Below are 25770 nucleotides of genomic sequence, written 5' to 3' on the forward strand. Positions count from 1 at the left end.
AGAAGGAAGAGTTAGAGACAGAGAGGGGGAGAGAGGGGGAGAGAGGGGCAGAAAGGGGGAGAGAGAGAGAGAGAAAGAGAGAGAGAGAGGGAAAGAGATCTTTCATCCACTGGTTCAGTTCCCAAAAGGCTGCAAGGGTTGGGGCTGGTTGAGGCTGAAGCCAGAACGCCATCTTGGTCTCCAATGTGGGCAGTATGGACCAAAGCACTTGGGCCATCTTACTCTGTTTCCCAGATGCATAGAAGTTAGCTGAAAACCAGCACTCACATGGGATGCCAGCATCAAAGGCAACATCTCAATCTGCTGTACCACAGTGCTGGCCCCTGAACTGTTTAATTTTTTCTGCCATGTAAATCCTAACTTCTCAATTCTAAGTTATTGGAAAATGAGGATCATATGCAAAAATGTATTTATATCCCTGCTAAACTAATCACACATGTGTGCTTTGTAAGTATTTACACGGATATAATATATGTATTATAATTAGCAAGTATAAAGAATTTCAGGAATACCTATTCATATGTTATATTACTTTTGTAATTAAAAGCAATTTTTTTGTAATCCTTATCCAGCCAAAGCTGGCCTTATGACAGGCACATTACAAAAGAGGTGTTCAACTGCTGATCTGTACATCAGCAACTGGGAAAAATCTTTTGTGTGTTCTCACTTTACCAACATATGGACTAATAAGCTTGTAACTTGGTGTTCTAATTCCCAGGCACCACTGGGAGTTCCCAACCTTGGATTAGATTTAAGAATCTATGACCGGGCTGGAGCTGTGGTGTAACCAGGTAAAGCCGCCACCTGCAGTGCTGGCATCCCAGAAGGGTGCCGGTTCATGTCCTGGCTGTTCCACTTCTGATTCGGCTCTCTGCTGTGGCCTGAAAGCAGTAGAAGATGCTCCACGTCCTTGGGCCCCTGCACCTGCATGGGAGACCAGGAAAGAAGCTCCTGGTTTCTGGCTTCAGAAGGGCCCAGCTCCAGCCGTTGGGCCATTTGGGAGTGAACCAACAGATAGAAGACGTCTCTCTCTCTCTCTGCCTCTATAATGCTGCCTTTCAAATAAATAAATAAATCTTAAAAAAAAAGATATACTCAGACTGGCGCTGTGGGTCACTTGGTTAATCCTCTGCCTGTGCTGCCGGCATCCCATGTGGGTACTGGGTTCTAGTCCCAGTTGCTCCTCTTCCAGTCCAGCTCTCTGCTGTGGCCAGGGAGGGCAGTAGAGGATGGCCCAAGTGCTTGGGCTCCTGCACCCGCATGGGAGACCAGGGAGAGGCACCTGGCTCCTGGCTTCAAATCGGTGTAGTGCCGGCCGAGGAGGCCATTTGGGGGGTGAACCAATGGAAGGAAAATCTTTCTCTCTGTCTCTCTTTGTCTATAACTCTACCTGTCAAATAAAAAAAAATGATATACTATCAATATTTTGAAAAAAAGAGAAGTTACTAGGTAGTGAAATAATGGATTAGTGTTATTAACATGGGAGTGGGTTTGGATTTTGAGAGTATTTGTAGTAAAAGGGAGTTCAGCACCCTCTTACTCTTTCTCACCCTTTTGACCTTGCTGCCATGGAATGACGCAGCAGGAAGGTACACGCCAGATTCCAGTCCACTGGTTGTAGGCTTCCCAGACTTTAGAACTATAAGCCAATACATTTCTATTCATGGTAAATTACCCAGTTTTCTGGTATTCAGTTATAGCAGCATAAAATAGGCTTAGACAACAAAATTTTGAGCTGTATTTGCCTATTACTTGAAGTCTGACCATTATTAAATAAGAGCTGTTTATTTTAGTTCCAGAAAGATACATTTCATCTGTCATCAATGTCTCAGGTTATATCTATAAATTGGAATTGTTGTTTTAAGAGCTATATAAGTAAATTTGTAAAAATAAAAGATTTATTTACCTTATCATTTACAAAACTATGTATTTAATGACCTATTACACATATAAAATAAACAAAAGAATAATAAGAAAAATTTATAGATGTTTCTAAATGAAAGAAGGAACTTCTGTTTTCTAGAACTTTCCAAAAATTAAACCAAAATGCCAACTATAACAAAAAGACTTCTTATCTTAAAACTTTGGAAATGACTGTGTTTTTTAAATAAAGTTTTTGGGAAATGGGAGACATAAGAGAAAAGAATGTGAAATAGTAAGCAGAATGTATCAAATTAAAGATGACAGGTTGGGAATTATATTTAGATGCAATGTGATTTTTCCCTTAAAAACCTAAGTAAGGAAAGCATATATTTCTCCATATTTCAAAGAAGAAAATAAAAATCAGAATCATGTGAACCTTAGGTTAAATTCAAGGCTACACTTGAACACACTGTGACCTTTTTATGGTGAATATTCATTAATTATATCTATATTGTGATAGAGATTTACTTTAGGCAAACGATTAATTTGTTTCAACAGAACAGTCAAATTCTGTAATTTAAAGAACTCTTCCTTATTTTCCTCATTATTCAATTCATATTTTAATAATTTAAATTTAAATTATTATTGCCAAGATATTATAGGCAATTTTACATCCCATTAACCTTGCTTTGTTTTAATTATAAAGATCCTTTGTTAGATTCCTTTAAATGATCCAGTTTATAATTTCAGCCTGTCCTGGGGAGCACTTTAATTCAACTGCACATTCATCAGCTGTTTTTGTCCTGTTAACTGTAGACAACTGCACAATTGCTTCTGTGAGCTATGATTGATGAACTGTATTCATGAGTGTAACTGTTAAATAGGATAAACATTTATAACAATTTCCACTTAAAGATTTTTATCTTCATTCCCACAAGGACAAATTAAAGACTGATATTCTAACAACCCCAGGGAAGTCATATTTTTTAATTCTTTATTTTAAACCAATTGAAAAATGTGTCCTTATTGTAACATTATCACAAATATCTAAATACGCCACTTTTTCAAATAAGAAATCAAAGTTCAATTTGTATAAGATGTACATTGAAAGAAGCCACTCAAACTAACGGTGGGAGTCAGAAATATTCTGAATTTATAATATATATAGTAACTGAAATAAACACTTCCATTTTTAAAGTGGCTTTACTGCAGCAGCCTTAAGTAAATGTGTCATATGTATTATCTTGAACCTTCAGAGAAACGAGCAAGAAAGCAGCTACAAAAGCCTGCAGGTTGAAACAATGTGAGATGGGATTATATTCTATGCCCAGAGTTCACCTGTTCATTGGGAGAAGAATTGTTAGTAGAGCTAGTACAGACAAATAAACATGGTATATCGTACACTAGGCACTGTGGAAACAGCCACAAAACCACACCACAAATATACAGGCATTAACATTACAGCAGGGTAAACATAATCCAGGGGAAATGGAAGAGCTAAAATAGGGAAGTCCCTACACTGGGTTAGGGATGGGGACGGGGGCTGGTAGGCGGTACTCAGTGAAGAGGTAGTTTTCACCAAAGTAAAAGTCTGAAAGCAAATGCCCATGTTTTTTGTAAATCACCACTTCATCAAAAAATAAGTCCCTAGTTATCTGCTCCCAGAACACACTCAACTCACCCACTGGCAGTTATTGTACCTGACATCACGTCATCTAAGACTGTTGCCTCATTAGACTGGAAGCTCTGTTAGGACAGGGATTAAGTCTACACCCACATCATGAGGTCAGCATTTAGTCTTGTGACTAAATGCAGTAGGCTCCTTTAATCCTAACTTTAAAATCTTCTTGTTGACCATTCACTCCTACCAGTGATTTTTAGTTTCTTCAAGAAATGCAAAACTCAAGAATACAGCATCAAATACAACGGAGAATTACATACAAGTTTTTAAGGAAAATACTGTTTAGTGAAGGAGGTAGATGTAAAAAAGTAAAGTAGATTATGTAAGGAGAGGTTTTTAACTGTTAAAACTTCATGGGTGACATTTAAGCTGATTGCTTTTGAAAGAGAGAAGAGAGTGGAGAGGGGAGGGGAGTGGAGAGGGGGTAAGAGAGCCAGGAGGGGGAAGGGGAAAGGGGGAAAGAGAACAGAGGAAGTGAGGGGGAGGGGAGAGAGGAAAGGGGAAAGAAGAGAGTAGGGAGGGGAGAGAGGAAAGGAGAGAGAAAATATGTAAAGGTGTAGGGGAGGAGGAGTCCACCAAGCACAACAGTAAAATGTGGTTCTAGGTTCACCACTCTACACATTCTCCCTGGGCATCACATGTGTATTCTACTCCACAATTTACCCTGTACAAGCTGGAGACTCCCAGCTCTAAATCTCCATGCCAGTTCTCTCTCTCTCTAGTGCTCAAGATCCAAAAGTCCTGATGCCTGTGTGATATCTCCACTTGGCTATTTCAGATATGATAAATTCAGGGTGAAAACATCTCTCACTGAACTCACCCACACCTCTGCTCCCTTATTGTTTTAGTTAAGTGAACTTTGCTTTTACGAAATATAAACCATCCAGTTATCAAGCACAGAAATCAAGTTATCCTTGATTCCTTTTTTCCCATCGTCCATCAGCAGTCCTGCTGATTTAATTTTCAAAAAGTACTTCAAAATTGTTCACTTTTGCAGCCACCATGATTCATCCACGCATCATCTTCTTCAACAGGATTTCTGAAACCTGACATCAAGGGCCCTATTCAAGCCTTAAGCCCCTGAATCCACTCACATCCTGTAGGATATGTCTAAATCTTTTCAGTTATCACCAGCACCCTTAGCATAGCTTGTAGTCACCTTCTTGGCATGACCTCTGTCAATGTCCTTTGTCGTGAGGGGATGGCCCTTGGCTCTCTCTGTGCCTGACACACAATGTGCATTTAAACAGCTGTTAGATGACTGATGATAGCTTTCTAAGAACATATCCTGCCATCCCTTGCCTACAGGCTTTTGCACTATATGGTTCCTTCTGCTTAAGACTTGTTCCTCTACTTTTGCTTTCCACTTTGCTATTTCATAATCAAGTTCCAGGTGTCATCTAAGAAAGCATTTCCTTTGGGTGATTATAGTTGTCAAAAGCCCCGGTATCTCTACCATGGTGGGGTGGGGTTTGGGGGAATGCACCCTTCAGACTAGGTCAGGTGCTTTCCCCTTTGACTGTATTGTGCTCATACTGCCCTTATCATAGCATCCTTTATTTGTCTGCAAATATTTGTCTTCACCAAAAAAAATCAGGACAGTGTCTATCTTGTTCACCCCCCCTACTCCTACCTCTTATAATAACATTTCATCATTATTTGTTCTTACAGCTGTTAATGTTGAATTTTTATTCCAAAATCATTTTTTTCCTTGAAGGAACAGTTACCATGAAGAGTGGAAATATAAATTTAGGTTGGGACAACAAACATTATGGTGCGCATTTCAGAGATTTTCATAGTTTAAAAATTTTAAAATATTCTAATTATTTCTAATTGCTTTCCTAAAACAAAGCAAACTTTAAGATCTACCATTGAACAAAAAACCGTATCAAGAACCAACGGAAGGAAGACCTTTCTCTCTGTCTCTCTCTCTCACTGTCTAACTCTGCTTGTCAAAAAAAAAAAAAAATATCAGAGGCTCACAATCTCTAATATTAGTATTTTTTCCATCCTTGTTCTAGTTTTCTAAGTCAATAATTCTAATCTTTTCTCTTTTTTTAAGATTTATTTATTTACTTGAAAGGCAGAGTTACAGAGAGGTAGAGGCAGATACTCTGGTTTCTCTTCCGATCGTATAAATCTTTCGCCTTTTACAGAGAGGTAGAGGCAGAGAGAGAGATCTTTCAACAGATGGTTCACTCCCCAGATGGCCGATCTGAAGCCAGGAGCCAGGAATCTCCTCCAGGTCTCCCATGCGAGTGCAGGGGCTCCAGGACTTGAGCCATCTTCTACTGCTTTCCTAGGTCACAGCAGAGAGCTGGATCAGAAAAGAGGAGCCAGGAGCCAGGACTCAGACCTGCGCCCACATGGGATGCCAGCACTGTAGGCGACGGCCTTCCCCGCTAAGCTACAGCACTGGCTCCGAGTAACTATAATCTTAATTTAAGCATTAAAGGATCAATTTGATTAACTCTTTGGAGATTTACTTTTGGTGAGATGATTTTTTCTTTAATTTAATAGTTGAAATAAATAACAAAATAAGCATATATATGACCTAAGACTTATTTCTAAAACTGATGTAACAATGATTAGCTTTGGCAAATATTTTTTTCTATTTTTCATTGCCTGAAAGGGAGTAATACTTACCACCAATTCTCTGATTGTATAAACAGTGAATGCTATTATACTATTTTTGTTACAAAAGAAGTTATTTTTCTGCATCTTTTATGTTAGAATAAATGTAAAACATTGCTTTGGTCCTATTTTATAACAAAAGTGATTAGGTCATAAAATAGAATCATGAGAAATATACAATATGATAAAATGTTCTAAAAACACAGCTGCGTCTCAGAATACGGAACAATAAAACAGAATAATATTATGATACATTAACATTCTTTAAAAAGTTGTGTTTCTGGGCTGGCGTTGTAGCACAGTGGGTTAAGCCACTGCCTGTGATGCCAGTATCCTAAATGGGTGCCAGTTCATGTCCCAGCTGCTCCACTTCCAAACCAGCTCCCTGCTAATGCTCCTGGGAAAAGCAACGGAAAATGGCCCAAGTACTTCAGCCCCTGCCACCCACGTAGGAGATCTGGATCAAGCTCCTGGTTCCTGGCTTCGGCTGGCTCAGCCCTGCTATTGCAGCTGTTTGGCAAATGAACCAGCAAATGGAAGATTTTGCTCTTGTGCACAAGTACTTTCTCTCTCCCCTCTAACTCTGTAACTCTGCCTTTCAAATAAATAAGGAAATCTTAAAAAAATTACCTATATAAACTATTTTCAAGGAATATTTTTTCATGATAGTCTCCTTTAAAGTCAAAGATAAATTTAAATACAGTAAGCATTATATTCTTATCAATTTAATTAAATATGGTTTCAATAAGAAATAAATATGTTATGTCAAATGCCATCATTATTTCCCAAAGGATACACTATACAAGTAAAATTTGTGGAAAATGGAATTGATATTTGATGATTGTAGTCCCTGTCTATACACTTGAGGGACAGTAGCTTTCCTATTTACTACTTGTTAAATTCTGTATTTATTAGAGGGTTAAGCTTGTGATTATAAAGTAAACTGAATGTATGTCATTATAAAAATTAAAAGAAAAATAAGAAAAGAAGAAAAGAGGGTGGAAGTGAGGGAGCATAAGGTAGAAAGTATTATTATACTCTTAAAACAGTATATATGAAATACATAAAATATGTTCCCTTTATATAAATAAAAATCAAAAAATGTTAATTTTGTGTAAAAGTTTTTTAAGTCTATGTAAAGATGGATCTTTAAAAAGTCTGAAAATTGGACATTATGAAAAAACTATACATAGATTTCAAAATTGTTTTGCAACAAAATAAACTTATTTTTTACTTTCATTTTTCCTAAGCCATTTGAAGTGCCTTCATACACACAAGAAATCAAGTTATAAAAGGATGCAGGTGTGGGCTCATGGAAGCTATACATGTCACATGGTGACAGTTACATTGGTCTTAATATGGCCACTTCCAATAAAGCACTGCAAATATCATCTTCAACTAATCATCAAAAACGAAAGCATGCATTAATAGGTTTAAACATAATTTCCTTACAGCATCATTTTAAGAATGGTATATATAAATTCCTAACCAAGACTGGTATACTTCCTATATTTAATATCCTTTGCATTTTCAGTTGGACAGTAAGTACATGACATATTCTAATAAAACAATTTCACATGAACGGATGGGAGGCTGAGAGTAAACACTGAACACTGCTCTGAAAACAGATGGAGTGGCAGATGGGATTACAGATTGTGTTCACTTGATCTGTGTAAAACAACTTTACTATTCAGTATGATGAGGCTCAAATCTCATAAAAATCTTATAAAATTTGTCCTTTTATTTTAAGCATGCCTTTTTTCCAAAAAGTTTTTGCCACTCTAAACTTTGTTAACTTAAAGTTTAAGTACCTGTGTGGTAAATTATTTAACTGTAAGATATCTTCTTACACATTTTTGGTACAGATGGCAGGAAAGAGCACTTGCCCACTGGAATCAAATGTATGCTGACTAGTTGTCCAAAAGTTGTAAAATTAATTACCTTCCTTCATTGATGAGCTCAATAAATGCAAGTCCTGCATTCTTCTGAATAGAATTTTGCCATTCCTAAAAGGAGAAACCAAACCAAATGTAAGAAAAATGAACATGTAAACAAAAGTAACATCTGGCTTAAGGATCATGTTGAGGTCCTTAATAACTTCCACATTATATTGCTTACAATGTCTTTACAAGAGTTTATAGCAAACGTTCTCTTGTAAAAGATCAAAAATGTTAAACAGTAGCCTTATATCAATTTAGGAGATGCTTTGAAATTCCAGAATATTTCAGGCCTATTGCTGACTGGGATGGAAAGTAAGATTACAGGTACATGGGGCTGTTAGCAGAGTTCTCTTCCAAAAGAAAGCAAATGATCAAAAGGCCTAGAAATTCCTGGGGTAGAAAATCTTAGTCCCTAGTATTGAGTATTTCTATTGATATATTAAAATCAAAATAATAAATATTAACTAAGTGTTTAAATTGATTTGCAAATGAAATGTTCTCAATATCTAGTTTGTTTTTCATTTCTACAGGTCCTCATACATAGGCTCAACCAACTATGGATCAAAGATATTCAAATGAAAAAATTCCAGAAAGTTCCAAAGAGCAAAATTTGAATTTGTTGTTCACAATACTATAAGAAGGGTACAAAGTGAATCTGTACACATAAAAGTGATGTGTGGATATTGTTTTATTAGAATTCCAAAAGCAACTTAAAGTTTATGGGAGGATGTGCACAGATTATGTGCAAACACTATGCCAGTTCATATAAGGGACTCCAGAATCCAGATATTGGTATCCACAGATGTCCTGGAATCAAAACCCACAGATATCAAGGGAATATATATGCATTACAAGTTATCAAAAGCCACAGTTAAAACAATGTTATAAGTAAATTCATTTGAAATTTATAATAAAAAGCCTAATATTAAAAGTATAGCTAAATGTAGTAGATTCTCTCTTTGCTGAGTTGTTTGGGAATCTAGCAATTCTACAGGGTTAGGGTCCTCATGATGAACAGAAGTGACTGTCATAGATTAGAAAAGCATATTGCTTATTTTGTAGTCACCCTATGACATATTCAGAAAAAGACTTAAACTTGGTTACGGCTTATTCTAGCAATGTCAAACTTTCAAATATATATATTTGGCAGATAGTTGCTTTTTTGGATTGAAATTTTATTCCTTTCAATAATTATATAAATACTGCACTAGCTCCCTTAATACATCATTATTAAAAGTCCCCATAAGTACTCATGTCACTCATCTATAGATTTTCCTAATAAACAGTGCTTAGCTGCCCTGTCCACAAATTAGTTTCACAAAAATCATCCTTCATGCAGAAGAGCAGTCTTGATTGCACTCTCTTTTAGGACGCTCCACACATGCTGGGAATAACTGCAGGCATTCATATGTGAAATATTCCTAACCTAAGTAAAAATGTGAACAACTATAGAAGAACAAATCATGGATCTACATTTACACAGAATTAGCAACTTGGGAAAAGAAGTATGGTAGTATGGGGCCAGCGAAGTCCCTGGATTATACCTACCACAATGTCTAACAATTTATCCAAATCATAATCTGGCTATTTCACTTTACAAAGTTAAAGTTTTACATCACTTCTGTCAAAAACAATTACAGCATACTCCTTTTCCTATAATTCAACAAAATGACTTCCCATCAATCTCTTAGATATCTCCATCACATGAGTATATCATATGCTTAATGCAAATTAAGATACCACAAAAATTTGGAAATATCTCAGGCATACTTGACATACACTGTGATATTAACTTAAACAGGAAAGTGATTTTTATGTAAGAAGAACCATGAAACTCTGAGAATAGATTCTTTTTTTTTTTTTAAGATTTATTTATTTATTTACTTGAAAGAGGAGAGGCAGAGAGAGAAAGAAAGAGGGAGAGCGAGAGGTCTTCCATGCGCTGGTTCACACCCCAACTGGCTGCAATGGCTGGAGCTGCAACAATCTGAAGCAAGGAGCTTCTTCCTGGTCTCCCACGTGGCCGCAGAGGCCGAAGGATTTGGGCCATCTTCCACTGCTTTCCCAGGCCACAGCAGAGAGCTGGATCGGAAGTGGAGCAGCCGGGACTGAAACCGGCAGCCATATGGGATGCTGGCACTTCAGGTGGCGCCTTTACCAACTATGCCACAGTGCCAGCCTTAGGAATATATTCTTACAGATTGCTTCTTAAACATGATTTTTTGTATGATACTGTTTTTACACTAAAGATTTTCAAGTAAGAATAGGATCATCAATAAGATATTTCACAGAGTACCTACTCAGGTATTACACATGTATCTCAAATTATATTTTATCTAAAAGACCACAGAAAAATTTATCAAAATTTCCATTCTAATGAAACTAATAATGTGTGAAACCTGCATTATGCACACAAGATGCTAAATTAATTATAACCTTTGATATAACAATAGTAAAAATAATTCTGAGCTAAGCTAAGGATATTGGAGTTTAAAGGATGAGAATGGCATGAACGTATATGACCTTACACTTCATTAAAGAAGTTCGATTGTGGGAGCTGGCACCGTGGCGTAGTAGGCTAAGCCTCAGCCTGTGGTGCCAGCATCCCATATGAGTGCCGGTTTATGTCCCAGCTGCGCCTACTCTGATCCAGCTCTCTTCTTATGGCCTGGGAGAGCAGTGGAAGGTGGTCCAAGTGCTTGGGACCCTGCACCTGCATGGGAGACCCAGAAGAAATTCCTGGCTCCTAGCTTCCGATAGGCCTAGTTCCAGCATTGTGGCCACTGGGGAGTGAACCAGAGAATGGAAGACCTCTCTTTCTGCCTTTCCCTCTCTCTGTCTGTAACTCTACCTCTTAAATAAATAAATCTTTTTTTAAAAAAGTTAGATTGTTAGAAGAGTAATTTGTAATAGAAAGTGTTTAGTTTAGCAGTTAACATGCTTACATCCCACATCAGAGTGCCTGGGTTTGATTTCCAGCTCTGGATCCTGAAAGCAGCTTCTTGCTGGAACACACCCTGGGAGGCTGTGGTGATGGCTCAAGTAATTGGATTTCTTTCACTCACATAGGAGACATGGGTTGTATTCTACCCCTGGCTTTGGTCCCAGCCTGGCACTGGCAAATGCCCACATTTGGGGGAGTAAACCAGTAGATGGGAGTTCCCTTGTTTTTTCTTTCTTGCTCCATCAAAAATTAATTTAAAAACACGTTAAGAGAAATTTGCTATCTTTAGCAAGAGGAAATAGTAATATTGTTTTATATGGCTTTCAGAAGAGAGATGATGGGAGGTTAAATTAGTGTTTTGAGTAAAGAAATGGAAAATCAGACAATTACAAGGAAGATATGCCATGACTGGATGAGAATTTTAGTTAAGAGCTGAAAGAGTAGAATCAAGTAAGGTGTATAATTTTCCATATGGCTCACTTGGAGAATGGTTATATGATTTTGAATATGCTGAAGAAAAAGGGGCTGCACTGTGGGATAATCATAAACAATGCTGTCCTCAGTTTCAACTGTTTCACTTAGAATAACGGTGATATATCAAAAAAGAACATGCAATGTGGAACTGTTTACATGGGAATATTGATCAATGAAAGTCTCTTAAAATAACAAAGCAAAAGGTGATCAAAATACCTAGGCTGAGCCCTGGGAAGCAATTACATTTCTAACATTAGGAAAAGAAGCATATGAAAGAAACAGAAAACAATCTACCAAGATTTAAGACTAGGAGCAGGATATTGTAACATTTTTTATATATTCACTGGTGAAGGAAAACAGAAAGGTACAGTATGTTTTAGTTGCAAATATTGCTTTCAAAATTATTACCTAGAGTCTTGTTGACAATCTGTCATGAAAGACATAGACCAAAGGAATACAGGAGTCCTCCCCCTTATCCTCAGGGGTTGTGTTCCAAGACCCAAGTGGATGTCTGAAACTGAGAATAGTACTGACTATACATACTACACACTGTGTTATTTCTTCTATACAGACACACCTATGATAAAGTTTAATCTGTAAGTCATGGACACTAAGAGCTTAACACCATAATTAATGGTAAGACAAAAATTACAGCATTATACTGTAATAAAAGTTATGTGAATGTGGCCTCTCTGCCTTGGTAGCTCAAAAAAGGGCTACCTGGAAACAAGCTCTGCAATACCTTGACAACAGACCTGACAGGAGAGGCAGCTACTAAGTGAGTAACTGGTGAGTAGCACATAAAGTGTGGATTTACTGGACAAAGTGAGAGTCATGTCCCAGGAGGGACAGAAACCTATGAACTGTTTATTTCTGGGATTTTCTACTTAGTATTTTCAAACTACAGCTGATCATGGGTAACTGAAAGCATAAAAGTGAAATTGAAGATAAGGGAGGGCCTATTGCACAGGAGGAGTTGGCAGTGGGGAGAATGGAGTAGTACTTAAAAATTAAGCAACAGCAAACAAATTGTTTTAGCAGAATTGATACATACGAAGAAACATTTGAAGAAATTGTAGACATTTTAAAATGGCTAAAAGAAATAATGAAAACATCTTGCAGAAGGCAGAACAAAAAGAGGTGCATAACAAAATAGATAAGGAAAGTGGAGGATTTTCCTTTGAAAGGCCAGGATTCAAATGGGCCTTCTTTTTTTTTTTTTTTTTAAAAAGGGAATAAGGAACATGGAAGATAGGAAATTATTAATGAAATACATTTTTCCAGGGATTGAGTACATAAAATCCCCAGCAATATATATCATCACAAAATTATAGAACATTAGGGTTAAGGATGAAGATAAGAGGAAAAAAAAGGTTTATACAAAGAATCAGAAATCAGAATGACATCAGACTTCTCATTAGCAAAACTGGAAGACAGAAATGAGCAATGCTTTCAAAATCATGAGGAACATAATAATCATAACACATGGTGAAGTCACAGTAACTAGAAAAACATAAAGATAGAATAATCACATTTTCAGATATGCATAAAATATATTTTAATCTATTCTCATTCAAGAACCTACCTATGGTCTGTGCTCTGCAAACATGAGGGAAGATATGAAACATTAAGAAAGAAAGATTATGCTGGTTTATTTCCTGTTTAAGTTCTGTGTGCAATGGATCTGTCCTGTACTACATCATCATCGGCCACTTTCTAGGAGTTAGACTGACAACAGAGGCACTGTTTGGAACACTGCAGGCAACCAGGATGGAGACAAACAGAATGGGTTTAAGCACGCACTGGTTTCTGTAGCTGCTGCCCAAAAAGAACACATGATATGACTTCTCCCCACAGCTCACTGGCCACAGAGGGTCATCTGACCAACCACAAGCAAATCCATCAACTGCTGAAAAGGAGGGAAAGAACCAAATTTATGGAACCAACTCTAAAACTTGCTTCAAGGAAAGACATCAGGAAAGAGGCAGACAGAGCTAAGAAAGAGTAAAGTCACAGAGGAGAGAAACAATGGGAGTTCTCCACAAACTGGTGAATGGAATTATCAAGACAACCATTCAACAGAGAATGTGAGTGTACTTGAGGTATACTATACTTAGAGTAGGTTTGTAATTCTGTTGGAAAGGTTGGTGGAAATTTAGCGATAGGCATATAGAAACACAGGCAACAGTCAAGAGCAAACAGGCAGTAAACTCCAGTAGAAAAGCAAGTTGCTAAAGAGAAAAAGGTAGATAGTTCAGCCACAATTGCTATTTACAAGGAACACTGATGCATTCCAAATCTGTGATATAACTATAATGGGAAAACACTGACAAAAGTAGAACCTCCCCCCACCCCCCTTTTCTTTCTAAGTCTGAGAGGCAGGGGCTGGCGTTGTGGTGCAGTGGCTAAGTCACAGTTAGTGATGCTGGCATCCAATTTAGGAGTGCTAGTTTGAGCTCCAGCTGCCCAGCTGCCTGGTTGCTCTGTTTTTGATTCAGCTCCCTGCTAATGCTCCTGGAAAAGCAGAGGAAGATGTTTCAAATACCTGGGCCCCTGCCACTTACATGGAAGACCAACATGGAGTTCCAGGCTCTTGGCTTCAGCTGTTGTGGTTATTTGGAGAGTAAACCAGTGGATGGAACACTTTGTCTCTCTCTCTTCCTCTCTCCCTCTCTCCCCCTTTTCCCCCACCCCCTCTCTCCCTCTCTCCCCTTCTACTCTTCTACCCCTCTCTCCCTCTCTCTCCCTCTCTTTGTTACTCTACCTACTGATTCACTGGCAAAATTCTTTCAATGGCTGCCATGGGCCAGGCTGAAATCAGGAGCCAAATATCAATTCAGGTCTGTTGAGTTTCATCTGCTACCCACCAGAGTGTGCATTAGCAAGAAACGGGAATTGGAAGTGAAGCTGCGAATTGAACCCTTAACACGAATAAGGGATATAGGTATCCCAGCCAGTGTCTTAACCTCTAGGCCAAGTGTCACCCCCTTCACTTTTTAGGAGTGCACAACAGTAGTGTTGCAAGGGTAAAATGCTATAATAAAGTAAATAATACATACAACTGAAAATTCAAGTAGAGAATGCTGTTTTACAGGGGCTGGAGTAAGTGGGTTGGGGAGGGAGGGATTGGAGAGATACTGGTCAAAGGCTACAAAATCTCAGATATATAGGAAGAATAAATTCAAGAGATCTACTATACAACATTGTGATCACGTCTAAAAATATATTGTAGGAGAGTACTTCAAAAAGTTCATAAAAATTGGAATTAAAGATAAACTTATTTTGGTGCAAAAATGAAATCCACACATAACATTTTCATAACATGTACGTTCCATAAACTTTTTTGAGGACCCCTGGTATTGAAAAATACCATCAGTGGATGTGAAATGTTCTTGCCACAAAAAGTGCTATGTGAGTTAATGTCTATGTTAATTAGATAGATTTCATCATTCCAGATATAAGTACTTCAACATATCACTGAAAATACAATGTTAGAGTTATTTACAAAAGAAAAAAGAAAATCCATCACTGCAACCAATATATCCCCCCTCCAGAACTGCTTTGTCCACAAACAGGCAATACAACCCCTGAAGGTGACCAATGATAATGCAATGCTCCTGACAAGCTTGTCCCACTTAACAAAGGAGGGTGGTAGAAGGTTTACTGCCCAAGAGCATTTTCCTGAACACTTTTGTGATGGTGAGACTGTGTCACATTCCCATTTTACTTCTCAAGATTTGCAGGTATTTTTAAATACTTATGTAAGCACTGGAAAGCTGTCATTCCATTCGCTTGTATACATGGCATCATCATCAATTTCTCCACAAGTTTTAAAGCTCAGGTATAATGAGCACCCACGAAAAGTCCCTGAATTTGATAATCAGAGTGCTGTGGATGAAAGCCTGTTTGCACTGGGTTGGTAAAGGAAAGGAAATTGAGTAAGAGAAGGTGGCAGCTGGTGTACAAAATTTCAAAAAATTTTTTGGTGAAAGCTAAACAAAAATAACACAGGGGCTGAAAGAAAGATTCAAAGTTTTTAAGATGAAGAGACATAATTATAGCTGTAGATCATGCAGAAGGAGACAGAGAAACACTAACTACACAAAATGAATGGTAACAGAAATGCTGAAGAAGGCATAAGAGAATGGGATGTCTTGAAAAAGGATACAGATTGTTACTGGTTCAGAAAAATCAGTGCAGACACATTTTCCTTTCCTCGTCATTATATAAAACAGCCCAGTTAGTCTTCAAAGAACCCAGACTTAAGTAACATGATTGTAAACTTTATTTTGCTTCTTTGCTAAAGGACTGTAAACTCTCTGGTCTTAGTTATGTTAGTCTTTTTGAATTAAAGATGTATGTGGTTTTAAATATTAGTGCAATTTTAATGTTTAGCATTACCACAGCATGATCAATACAGGCAGCACTTATAAAAATCATTTAGTGGCCGGCGCTGCAGCTCATTAAGCTAATCCTCTGCCTGCAGAGCCGGCACCCCGGGTTCTAGTCCCTGTCGGGGCGCCAGATTCTGTCCCGGTTGCTCCTCTTCCAGTCCAGCTCTCTGCTGTGGCCCGGGAGTGCAGTGGAGGATGGCCCAGGCCCTTGGGCCCTGCACCCCCATGGGAGACCAGGAGGAAGCACCTGGCTCCTGACTTCAGATCGGCACAGTGTGCTGGCCGCAATGCACTGGCCATAGCGGCCACTTTGGGGGTGAACCAATGGAAAAAGGAAGACCTTTCTCTCTGTCTCTCTCTCTCTCTCATTGTCTAACTCTGCCTGTCCAAAACAAAACAAAACAAAACAAAACAAAACCATTTAGTGATCTATTGGGAATGCAGCAATTAACATACAATCCACTTCTGGTTATTACAAGATTTCGTGCTTAGAGTCAGGTAATGAGACCTCTTAAAATGCTCATAGAATGGATGAGCATAACTGAACATAGCATTTCTCCTAAAGAAGAACAATCTAAATGGGCTCTTTTGTGCTTTGGAGACATTAAAGACTACAGATAATTACAAAAAGAAATGGAGATTTTTTTTTAAGGATTGGAAAATATTTGCTGTTTCCCCTTGGCCCTTGTAAGAAATTTAAGAGACTTTTGTCTAGTTTGTTCTTTATTTGTCTTGCTCTTCTGCCCTTAAACACTGGATTTTACAACAGTACCAGCTGAAATATCATCTTTTCCAATATGGGAGTTTAACAGTAGCTAGATTAATAGTAGTTTCTTGTGTCTGTGCAATTTCAATTTACTCTTTATAAGTTGTATGTATACATCATAAAATATTTTAATTAGTTTTTGAAGAAGTTGTATTTTATTCAGTTTTGGTGATGGGTGTGCCTGAAGAAATTAATGTTTCAATTTTTACAGTTACTATACTAAAGAATGAAAGCAACACTTGTTCAACTCTTGGGGTTTAGCAACTTTGGGAGGAAAATATAAAAAATCCTTATGTACGAAATTTAACAAGTATTTTAACTCATGGTTCTTTTTTCCTAGGTTCTATTAGTTATTGCTACACAGATATAAATATTTTCTTCTATGCCACTGTTGCTACTGGGTTCTGCATGAACGTATGAGTGGGAGTAGAAGAGTGGTTTTGCAGACCTTAACCTAAATAATAGTCAAAGTAGATTCTCCTAATGTTAAGCTTTTAAAGTTTTACAAAATTCCTTACCAACTGTTAATTCTAAATTTTATAATTTCAATTCTCAAGTCAATTTCTACTAACTACATTAACTACTACTAACAATTTGTAAGGTTATAAAAATATTACCAATTGTTTTATAAGTCCCAGGCAGAAAATATACTAAATCCTAGGATAATATATATTCATCTTCCAGGAGTCTGACAGGGAAAAACAAAATCCAAGTAAATTAATTCAAAATTATAATATAAGGATAAGATCATAAAATATGAGTATGAAAACCCAAGTGCATAGAACATTCGTCCTTATGCTTGGGGGCACCTGTGCCAGTTGGTGCCGTGCCTCCAACTCTTCCCTTTTTCAGCCCAGTAGGCTGTTGCAGCAGAAGAGTTCCAGAACTAACAACCCAGATGACAAAGGTAGTACAAAAACTAGAAATTTTACACATAAATATTTTCAGTAATTTTCTGGGATTCAACATTACCTTTACTTTGGATTCTTATTTATATTTGTGAACTATAAATGAATCTTCTAAGGCAATGAAGAGAATACACGTTTTCAGCTTTTTTTTTTAATACTAGGTGAGAGAAAGAAAACAGACAAAATAGTCCCTAAGGTATATTTTCCTCTTAGAAAAATGTTGAGATTGGATGTGTTTTGAAGCCTTTTTAATGAATCACGACTGACAGTTGTAAAAGTATTAGAAAAATCAATTTTTAGCACCTTTAGTTGAATAATGCAATCTCTGTATAACCTATTAAAATACAGAATATAGTATTGAGGAGTAATTTTAAAAATGTGATAAGTGTAAGTAAAAAAACGAAATAGAAGGAAAAAAGTACCCTACAGGCATAACTAACGTATGATATTGTCTCCTTTGGTTATTTCATCAATTTTGAGACCTTACTTACTCCTCTGGAAAAGGGCTATATTGTAACAGGAGGTGTGCGGGACAGAATAATAAATCTTAATGCATGCAAAATAAATAATAATTCAAATTTAAAGACAGGAAATGGGATAAAGCCTAGATATTATTTTCTCATCAATTAATATTTTATTATTCAAAGAACCATTTATTAAATTATTGATATTCTTAGCAATTTATTTACATGTGTTTCCTCACTATAACATAAATTCCTTAACAGAAGGAAGGATCTTATTTGATTATGTGTACTTAGTAAGTAGCAAGCGTCTGGCATACTGTATATATTCTATATTCTTTTGTTGCAGAACTTAATTTAATCCTCCCAGATATAGGGTATTACTTAAATCTATGGTTCTCAATTCTGGCTGAAAGAAAAAAATATCAGATAGATAGCTGTTAAAAAATAGTACCAATTACACTCAAAAAATCTCTAAGCATAGGGTCCGGGCATCAGGACTATCTTAATGTTCCCAAATGATTTTAATGGGAAGTCAGTGATGAAAACTATTGAGTTGGGGCCCTTCTCTCACTCAACAAGAGGATATAAACAAACCTCAAAATTACCGAACTTTCTAACAGGCAATAATTGAGATTTTAAGAAGTGCTATATATTTTCCTTCCTTGTTTCATATATTGTTCCTTTTCTTGTTCAATTATTTAAACTTCCTTCTACTCATTTGTGAAGTAGTATACTACTGCATCATAATTATATAATAGTTCACATCAGAATTACTGAAATCTCCATATCTCTAAATTAAGGCCATTCTTAAGGTCCTTTTTAGCATTAATGATATTTTTGTAAGACAGAAAGTGCTAATTAAGTTATCACATGCAAAAATCTGAGTAACAAACTAGGTTAGGCAATACTCTTTTATATTAAAGCACATTGGTTTCATCATTTCAAAAAGTATTTCATAAGTGCATATTACTACATAACTGATTCTAGAAATTTCAAAATATTGCAAAAGTAAAGACACAAAATTGTGAGGCAAGTGAGGTACCTCACAAAAAGAACAGTGTTTGTTGTGGTTACTGAACTATATTACTATTTGTAGAGTCAAAAAATGGTATACAGGTGGACAGGAAATAAAACTTTAATCTTTAGCATAGCTAATAATTCTAACATATAGAGAGAAATTGCTTCAAGCATGGAGATACATGAAAATATACGCAAAGAGATAATAATAATTTACCGTCATTTCAACAAGTGGCAATTATGAGAAAAAAGTATATTTTAACATCTTATAAGACATCCCAGAAAGTCTTTTGCCATTTGTGAAAACACACATAGGTGTATAAATACTCACTCTGCTACAGAAGAAAATGAACAACCATAAGAAAAGGTATAAATTAACTATGGACATATAAATTTTTATCTTCATGGGGAAACATATTTAACTTTGGTTTTAAAAGCCTACAGAGAGCTACCAAGCCTTTAGATAGTTGTGTCACAAATTCTTAACTCTTCTGCATGGATGCATAAAATTTCCTCAAGATGAAGGACTTTTTCAGGGAATTGGATCTCATGTTAAGGACCCTTTGAAACTAAACACTTTGAAGACAAATAAGTTCCAGAAGGATGACAATGAAATCCCTATGTTCTCTTCACAATCACTTTATGGTACTTAGATGACCTAGTAGAAATCTCAGACCAAGAACATATTTTCTTTTCTCCCATCAGTTTCTCCTCATCTATGTCAGCTCAATGTGCATTCCTCATTCTTTCTTCTTTATATACAATTAAATAAGCCAATTTAATGTTCTTAGAGAGTCAATCCATCATAAAATTTTTTAAATATGGAAAATATTACAAGGGGAAAATGGGAGGGTAAATTGAGATCCTCCATCTTCTGAAACTCCAGGATTAATTTTATAGTTTTATATTCTTAGCTTCTACTTATCATTAACTGCCACTAAAAATAGGTGTGTTCTTTAAAGTTTTCATGTCAATTAGATAAGTTAATAATCACAGGGATTAAACTGAAAAAATACCTGTAGAGTAGAAAAGAAGAATGAGTATTTTTTCATATATGCAAAACAGAAACTAACGAATATACAGGCAAAAGTTAAAGTATTATTTTTTAAAATTTTTCAGCCTTTATTTTATGAATGTTCTACTAAAAAGCATTATAAGAATAACTGAATGTAAAAAACATAATCAATGATCAGTTTAAAGAGAAGATTACTGATGAAAGCTGAGTATCCATTAATGAAGTGCTTACCAGATGTGTTTCAGATTTTGGACTTTGGAATATTTGCATATTTACAATAGGATATCTTTGGGATAGGGCCAACGTCTAGATATAAAATTCATTTATGATTCACATACATCTCATGTACATATCATGAAGGTAATTTTATACAATATTTTTAGTGTTCCTGAGGTTTGACTGCAACTTAAGATGAAGTCAGATACAGAATTTTCCACTTGTAGTGTCATGACCCTGACCCTCAAAACATTTCTAATTTATGAAGCATTTCAGATTTTGGATTTTTTGATTCTGGACACTCAAACCAGCAATCACAGAAAACCCATTAGGCAATACAGAAGTATATCTAATAGTTACTAAAAGGAAAGTAGGTATTCCTATAAAGACAAACATAAGGGACAGCCAGATTTTATCTGTTCACTAAATTAATAATTTAATATTATTAAATGTACTCATAAATATATGTATTTATAATAAAGGAAGATCTAGATTGTTTTATGAGGGAAGAGTTTTAGGGAGCATATTTTGTAACGATTAATATATACATAGTTAGGCCGTTTGAATGGCTGAGGATAACTCATCCCTGTTGAGAAGACTGTTATACAGGTAACTTTTCAAGGATATTTTCTTCAATTATGAGTATACATAACACACATATTGATACACTCAGTCTGGTTTCTTGAGGCTAGGTTACTAATCTTTCTTTTAGAAAACATCACTGCAAGAAATGATCAGAAGAAATCAAGGCAATGATAGTTCCAATAAATAAGAAATAAGGGGAATGTTTCCAATTTTAAGCAGTAGGAAAAAACTCTAGAAGCTAAAATAGGTTTTTACTATCTGTGATTTTTCAAATTAAAAATTAGAATGTAAATTTCATTGAGAAAGGTAATGACTGACACTCAAATATGCTGTTTAAAACTAGTAACAGGGCTCGTGTTGTGCCATAGCATGTTAAGCTGCCACCTGCAATGTTGGCATCCCATGTGAGCAGTGCTTCATGGCTTTGCTGCACCAGTTCCAATCCAGCTTTCTGCTGATGTGCCTGGGAGGGCAGTGGAGGATGGCCCAAGTGCTTGGGACTTTGCACCCACATGGGAGACCCAGATGAAGCTCCTGGCTTCTGGCTTTGGCCTGGCACTGCCCAGGCTGTTTCAGCCATTTGGGGGAGTGAACCAGTGGAAGCAAGATCTCTCTTTCTCTCTCCCCGTAATTTTGTCTTTCAAATAAAATAAATATTAAAAAAGACTGATAATCAAAACAGACCTGTATGGAACTATAGTAAATAAAACTTCCATGTTTTAATATGAAAAAATATACTTATACTTGTTCAACAGTATAATCAATATTCATGTACTTCTATTTTATCTACAGTTATATTGCATTGTTACTTAACACTCTTGATGATGGTCTTTGAATATCATATTTTTCTAGAGCTAAGAATAAATGTGTTAGTAGAATTATCCTCAAAATCTTGTAAGTTGTTAAAATAAAATGTAAAAATAAAAAAATTAGGCATGATAACTCTAGATGGAATTCAAATATGTTTACATGTGTTGAGAATTATTAAGATGCAATGCATACGGTTGTGAAAAATATTCATAAGCAACTTAAAGATATTACAGATATTTACTGTTTCTCAAGATGTGCATTCTGAGACCTTTGTACATAATTCATATTTTGTTGCCACAACTAGACTTATATACAACATCCCATAGCAAAAAGACCATTATGAAAATGCCTTACTTTCAAGAAATAATGCAGTAGCAACCATATTGCAGTGAGCTGTTGATACCTGGTTATCTATCTGGCTTCTTCATTCCTACACACTGCAATGAAAGTACGAACCATTTCACTTTATGCCTGGGTAAAATAATATATTGCTCTATGCTCCTAATCTATGTTATCATTTGAGAACAGAAGAAACTTTCAATATTAAATGTTGAACATCAAGGCCCTATTGCACTTCATTGTCAAGCAGCAGAATTATGTAATAAGTATTATTACATACTTCTTCATGAATAGTCATATAGCCACAGGCATATAAACCAATGTTAAGAATTTTATTGTTGTAGAATAACTTACAGCCTACCCTTTTAAAACAATCAAGAACCTCTTGCATACAGTTTGCTAATCTTTGTTTGAAGATATTTTGGGATTTAGCAGAACCCGTTCTACTGTTGGACTATATTAACATTAAAAGAAGAGAAGAACAGATACTCTTATATAGAAGGTAGAGTTGTGTTAACCATTATGGCATCCAATATGTGTTGATACATATGGCTATTACAAGCAATTGAAATCTGATGAACACCAATTGAGAGGTGTTTCAAGTATAAAATATAAACCTGAGTTTAAAGACTTGGTACAAAAAATGAAAAAAAGCTGCATTATTTTTAAAATTGACTACCTGCTAAAATGATATTTAAATAAAATATCTTATTAAAATTAATCTCTTTATCTTTTTAAATCTGGCAGTCAGAAAACTTAAAATTCCATGTGGCTATAATATATCTCTATTGACAATATTGGTCTATCATATAAGTCAAAGGAAAAGCAAGCTATGTTATAATAATAATTATTCTCATATTAATGAGAAAATAGTTACTTTTAAATTTATAGATAGAGATAGTATGATAGGACACACATTAAATAGTTCATAGTTACTACTTCTGGGTATTGAAAATATGACATAAGGAAGAAGTTACTCTTTAATTTTATTTAATTCTGATTTATACATTATACCTATTTATGGGGTACAATGTGATATTTTAATACATGTATATATTTTTTAACAAATTAGGGTAATTAGCATCTCTTTCACCTCTAACACTTACTATTATTTCTCTTTGAAACTTACCTTATTGTTGACAATGGTCACTGTGCAAACCACAACAACTGTTCCTTCTACCTAACTGTAAATATGTACTTGTTGATTTCACCATACTCTCCTCCTTTCCCTAGCCTCTTGTAATAACTATTCTATTCTGAACTCCAGGAGATCAACTTTCTTAGGTTTCACATATGAATGAGAACATGTGGTACTTGTCTTCCTGTGTCTGGCATCTTTCACTAACATAATGTCCTCCAGGTTCATTCATGTTGCAAATTATAGGATTTTGTTCTTTTTTTTTTTTAATGGCTGAATACTATTTCATTATGTATGTTTATTCTGCATTTTTTCCATCCATTCATCTTTGATGGGATACTTAGGTTGAATCCACATTTAGCTATTGTTAATAGAGCAATAAACACAGGAGTGCAGATGTCTCTTCCACAGACTGATTTCATTTCCTTTGGATATATACACAGTAGTGGAATTGCTACATTGTAGGATAGCTCTATGTTAATTTCTAAAGGATTTTAAACAACGTTACACAAACAATTTTGACAACTTATGGGAAACACACATAAGTCATCAAAAACACAAATTCATAAAAGTGACATGGAAAGAGAAAATTTTTGGTTACTCTACATGTATAAAAGAAATTCAACTCATTTAAAAATCTTCTAGAGATAATTAAATGCCTATATAGTTTCACTGAAATCTACCAAACATTCAAAGATGAAATAGTAGCCCAGTAACATATTCCTTCATAAAGTAGAGCAGAATCAAATGCTCAAGTCATACACTGACATCAATATCTGAGAACAGAAAAAAAATTTAGAATGATAGACCTAATTAAAATAGCCAGAATAAAAATCTAAATTTATAGCAAATCATAAAATTCATAAAATATCAATCATTAGAGTTTTCTTCTTTTCTCTCTTTGTGTATCTACTCTACTATTTTTTAAACATTTATTTAGTAAACATAAATTTCCAAAGTACAGTTTATGGATTACAATGGCTTTTCCCCCCAATAACTTCCCTCCCACCCACAACTCTCCCATCTCCCGCTCCCTCTCCCATTCCATTCACATCAAGATTCATTTTCAGTTCTCTTTATATACAGAAGATCAATTTAGTATATATTAAGTAAGGATTTCATCAGTTTGCACCCACACAGAACATAAAGTGTAAAATACTGTTTCAGTACTAGTTATAGCATTATTCACATTGGACAACACATTAAGGACAGAGATCCTACATGAGGAGTAAGTACACAGTGACTCCTGTTGTTGACTTAACAAATTGACACTCCTGTTTATGGTGTCAGTAATCTCCCTAGGCTCTAGTCATGAGTTGCTAAGGCTATGGAAGCCTTTTGGGTTCACCAACTTCGATCTTATTTAGACAAGGCCATAGTCAAAGTGGAAGTTCTCTCCTCCCTTCAGAGAAAGGTACCTCCTTCTTTGACGGCCCTGTTCTTTCCACTGGGATCTCACTCGCAGAGATCTTTCATCTAGGGTTTGTTTTTTTTTTTTTTTTTTTTTTGCCAGAATGTCTTGGCTTTCCATGCCTAAAATACTCTCATGGGCTCTTCAGCCAGAACCGAATGCCTTAAGGGCTGATTCTGAGGCCAGAGTGCTGTTTAGGACATCTGCCAGTCTATGAGTCTGCTGTGTATCCCACTTAGCATGTTGGATCGTTCTCTCCCTTTTTGATTCTATCAGTTAGTATTAGCAGACACTAGTCTTGTTTGTGTGATCCCTTTGACTCTTAGACCTATCAGTGTGATCAACTGAAATTGATCACTTGGACTAGTGAGATGGCATTGGTACAGGCAACCTTGATCGGATTGTATTGGAATACCCTGGCACATTTCTAACTCCACCATTTGGGGCAAGTCAGATTGAGCATATCCCAAATTGTACATCTCCTCCCTCTCTTATTCCCACTCTTATATTTAACAGGGATCACTTTTCAGTTAAATTTAAACACCTAAGAATAATTGTGTGTTAATTACAGAGTTTAACCAATAGTATTAACTAGAGCAAAAAAAAATACTAAAAGGGATAAAGTATTAAATTGTACATCAACAGTCAGGACAAGGGCTGATCAAGTCACTGTTTCTCATAGTGTCCATTTCACTTCAACAGGTTTCCTTTTTTGTGCTTGGTTAGTTGTCACCGATCAGGGAGAACATATGATATTTGTCCCTTTGGGACTGGCTTAACTCACTCAGCAGGATGTTTTCCAGATTCCTCCATTTTGTTGCAAATGACTGGATTTCATTGTTTTTGACTGCTGTATAGTATTCTATAGAGTACATGTCCCATAATTTCTTTATCCAGTCTACTCTTGATGGGCATTTGGGTTGATTCCAGGTCTTAACTATTGTGAATGGAGCTCCAATAAACATTAAGGTGCAGACAGCTTTTTGTTTGCCAATTTCATTTCCTTTGGGTAAATTCCAAGGAGTGGGATGGCTGGGTTGTATGGTAGGGTTATATTCAGGTTTCTGAGGAATCTCCAGACTGACTTCCACAGTGGCTTTACCAGTTTGCATTCCCACCAACAGTGGGTTAGTGTCCCTTTTTCCCCACATCCTCGCCAGCATCTGTTGTT

At 36.0% G+C, this 25770-nt stretch overlaps 1 protein-coding gene across 10 annotated transcripts in view; it reads right to left on the reverse strand.

Annotated features, from left to right (window-relative positions):
- The window catches only part of NBEA (neurobeachin), a 732675-nt gene that overhangs the window by 346889 nt on the left and 360016 nt on the right, over positions 1 to 25770 (reverse strand). For all 10 annotated transcript variants that reach the window (XM_070049020.2, XM_070049018.2, XM_051831739.3 and 7 more), the window contains exon 35: positions 8120 to 8184. In XM_070049020.2, the coding sequence (XP_069905121.1) occupies positions 8120 to 8184 (65 nt within the window). The remainder of the gene's footprint in view (positions 1 to 8119; positions 8185 to 25770) is intronic.

The sequence above is a fragment of the Oryctolagus cuniculus genome, chromosome 9 (genome assembly GCF_051225735.1).
Source record: "Oryctolagus cuniculus isolate XC-2025 breed Fujian yellow rabbit chromosome 9, ASM5122573v1, whole genome shotgun sequence".
NCBI lineage: Eukaryota > Metazoa > Chordata > Mammalia > Lagomorpha > Leporidae > Oryctolagus > Oryctolagus cuniculus.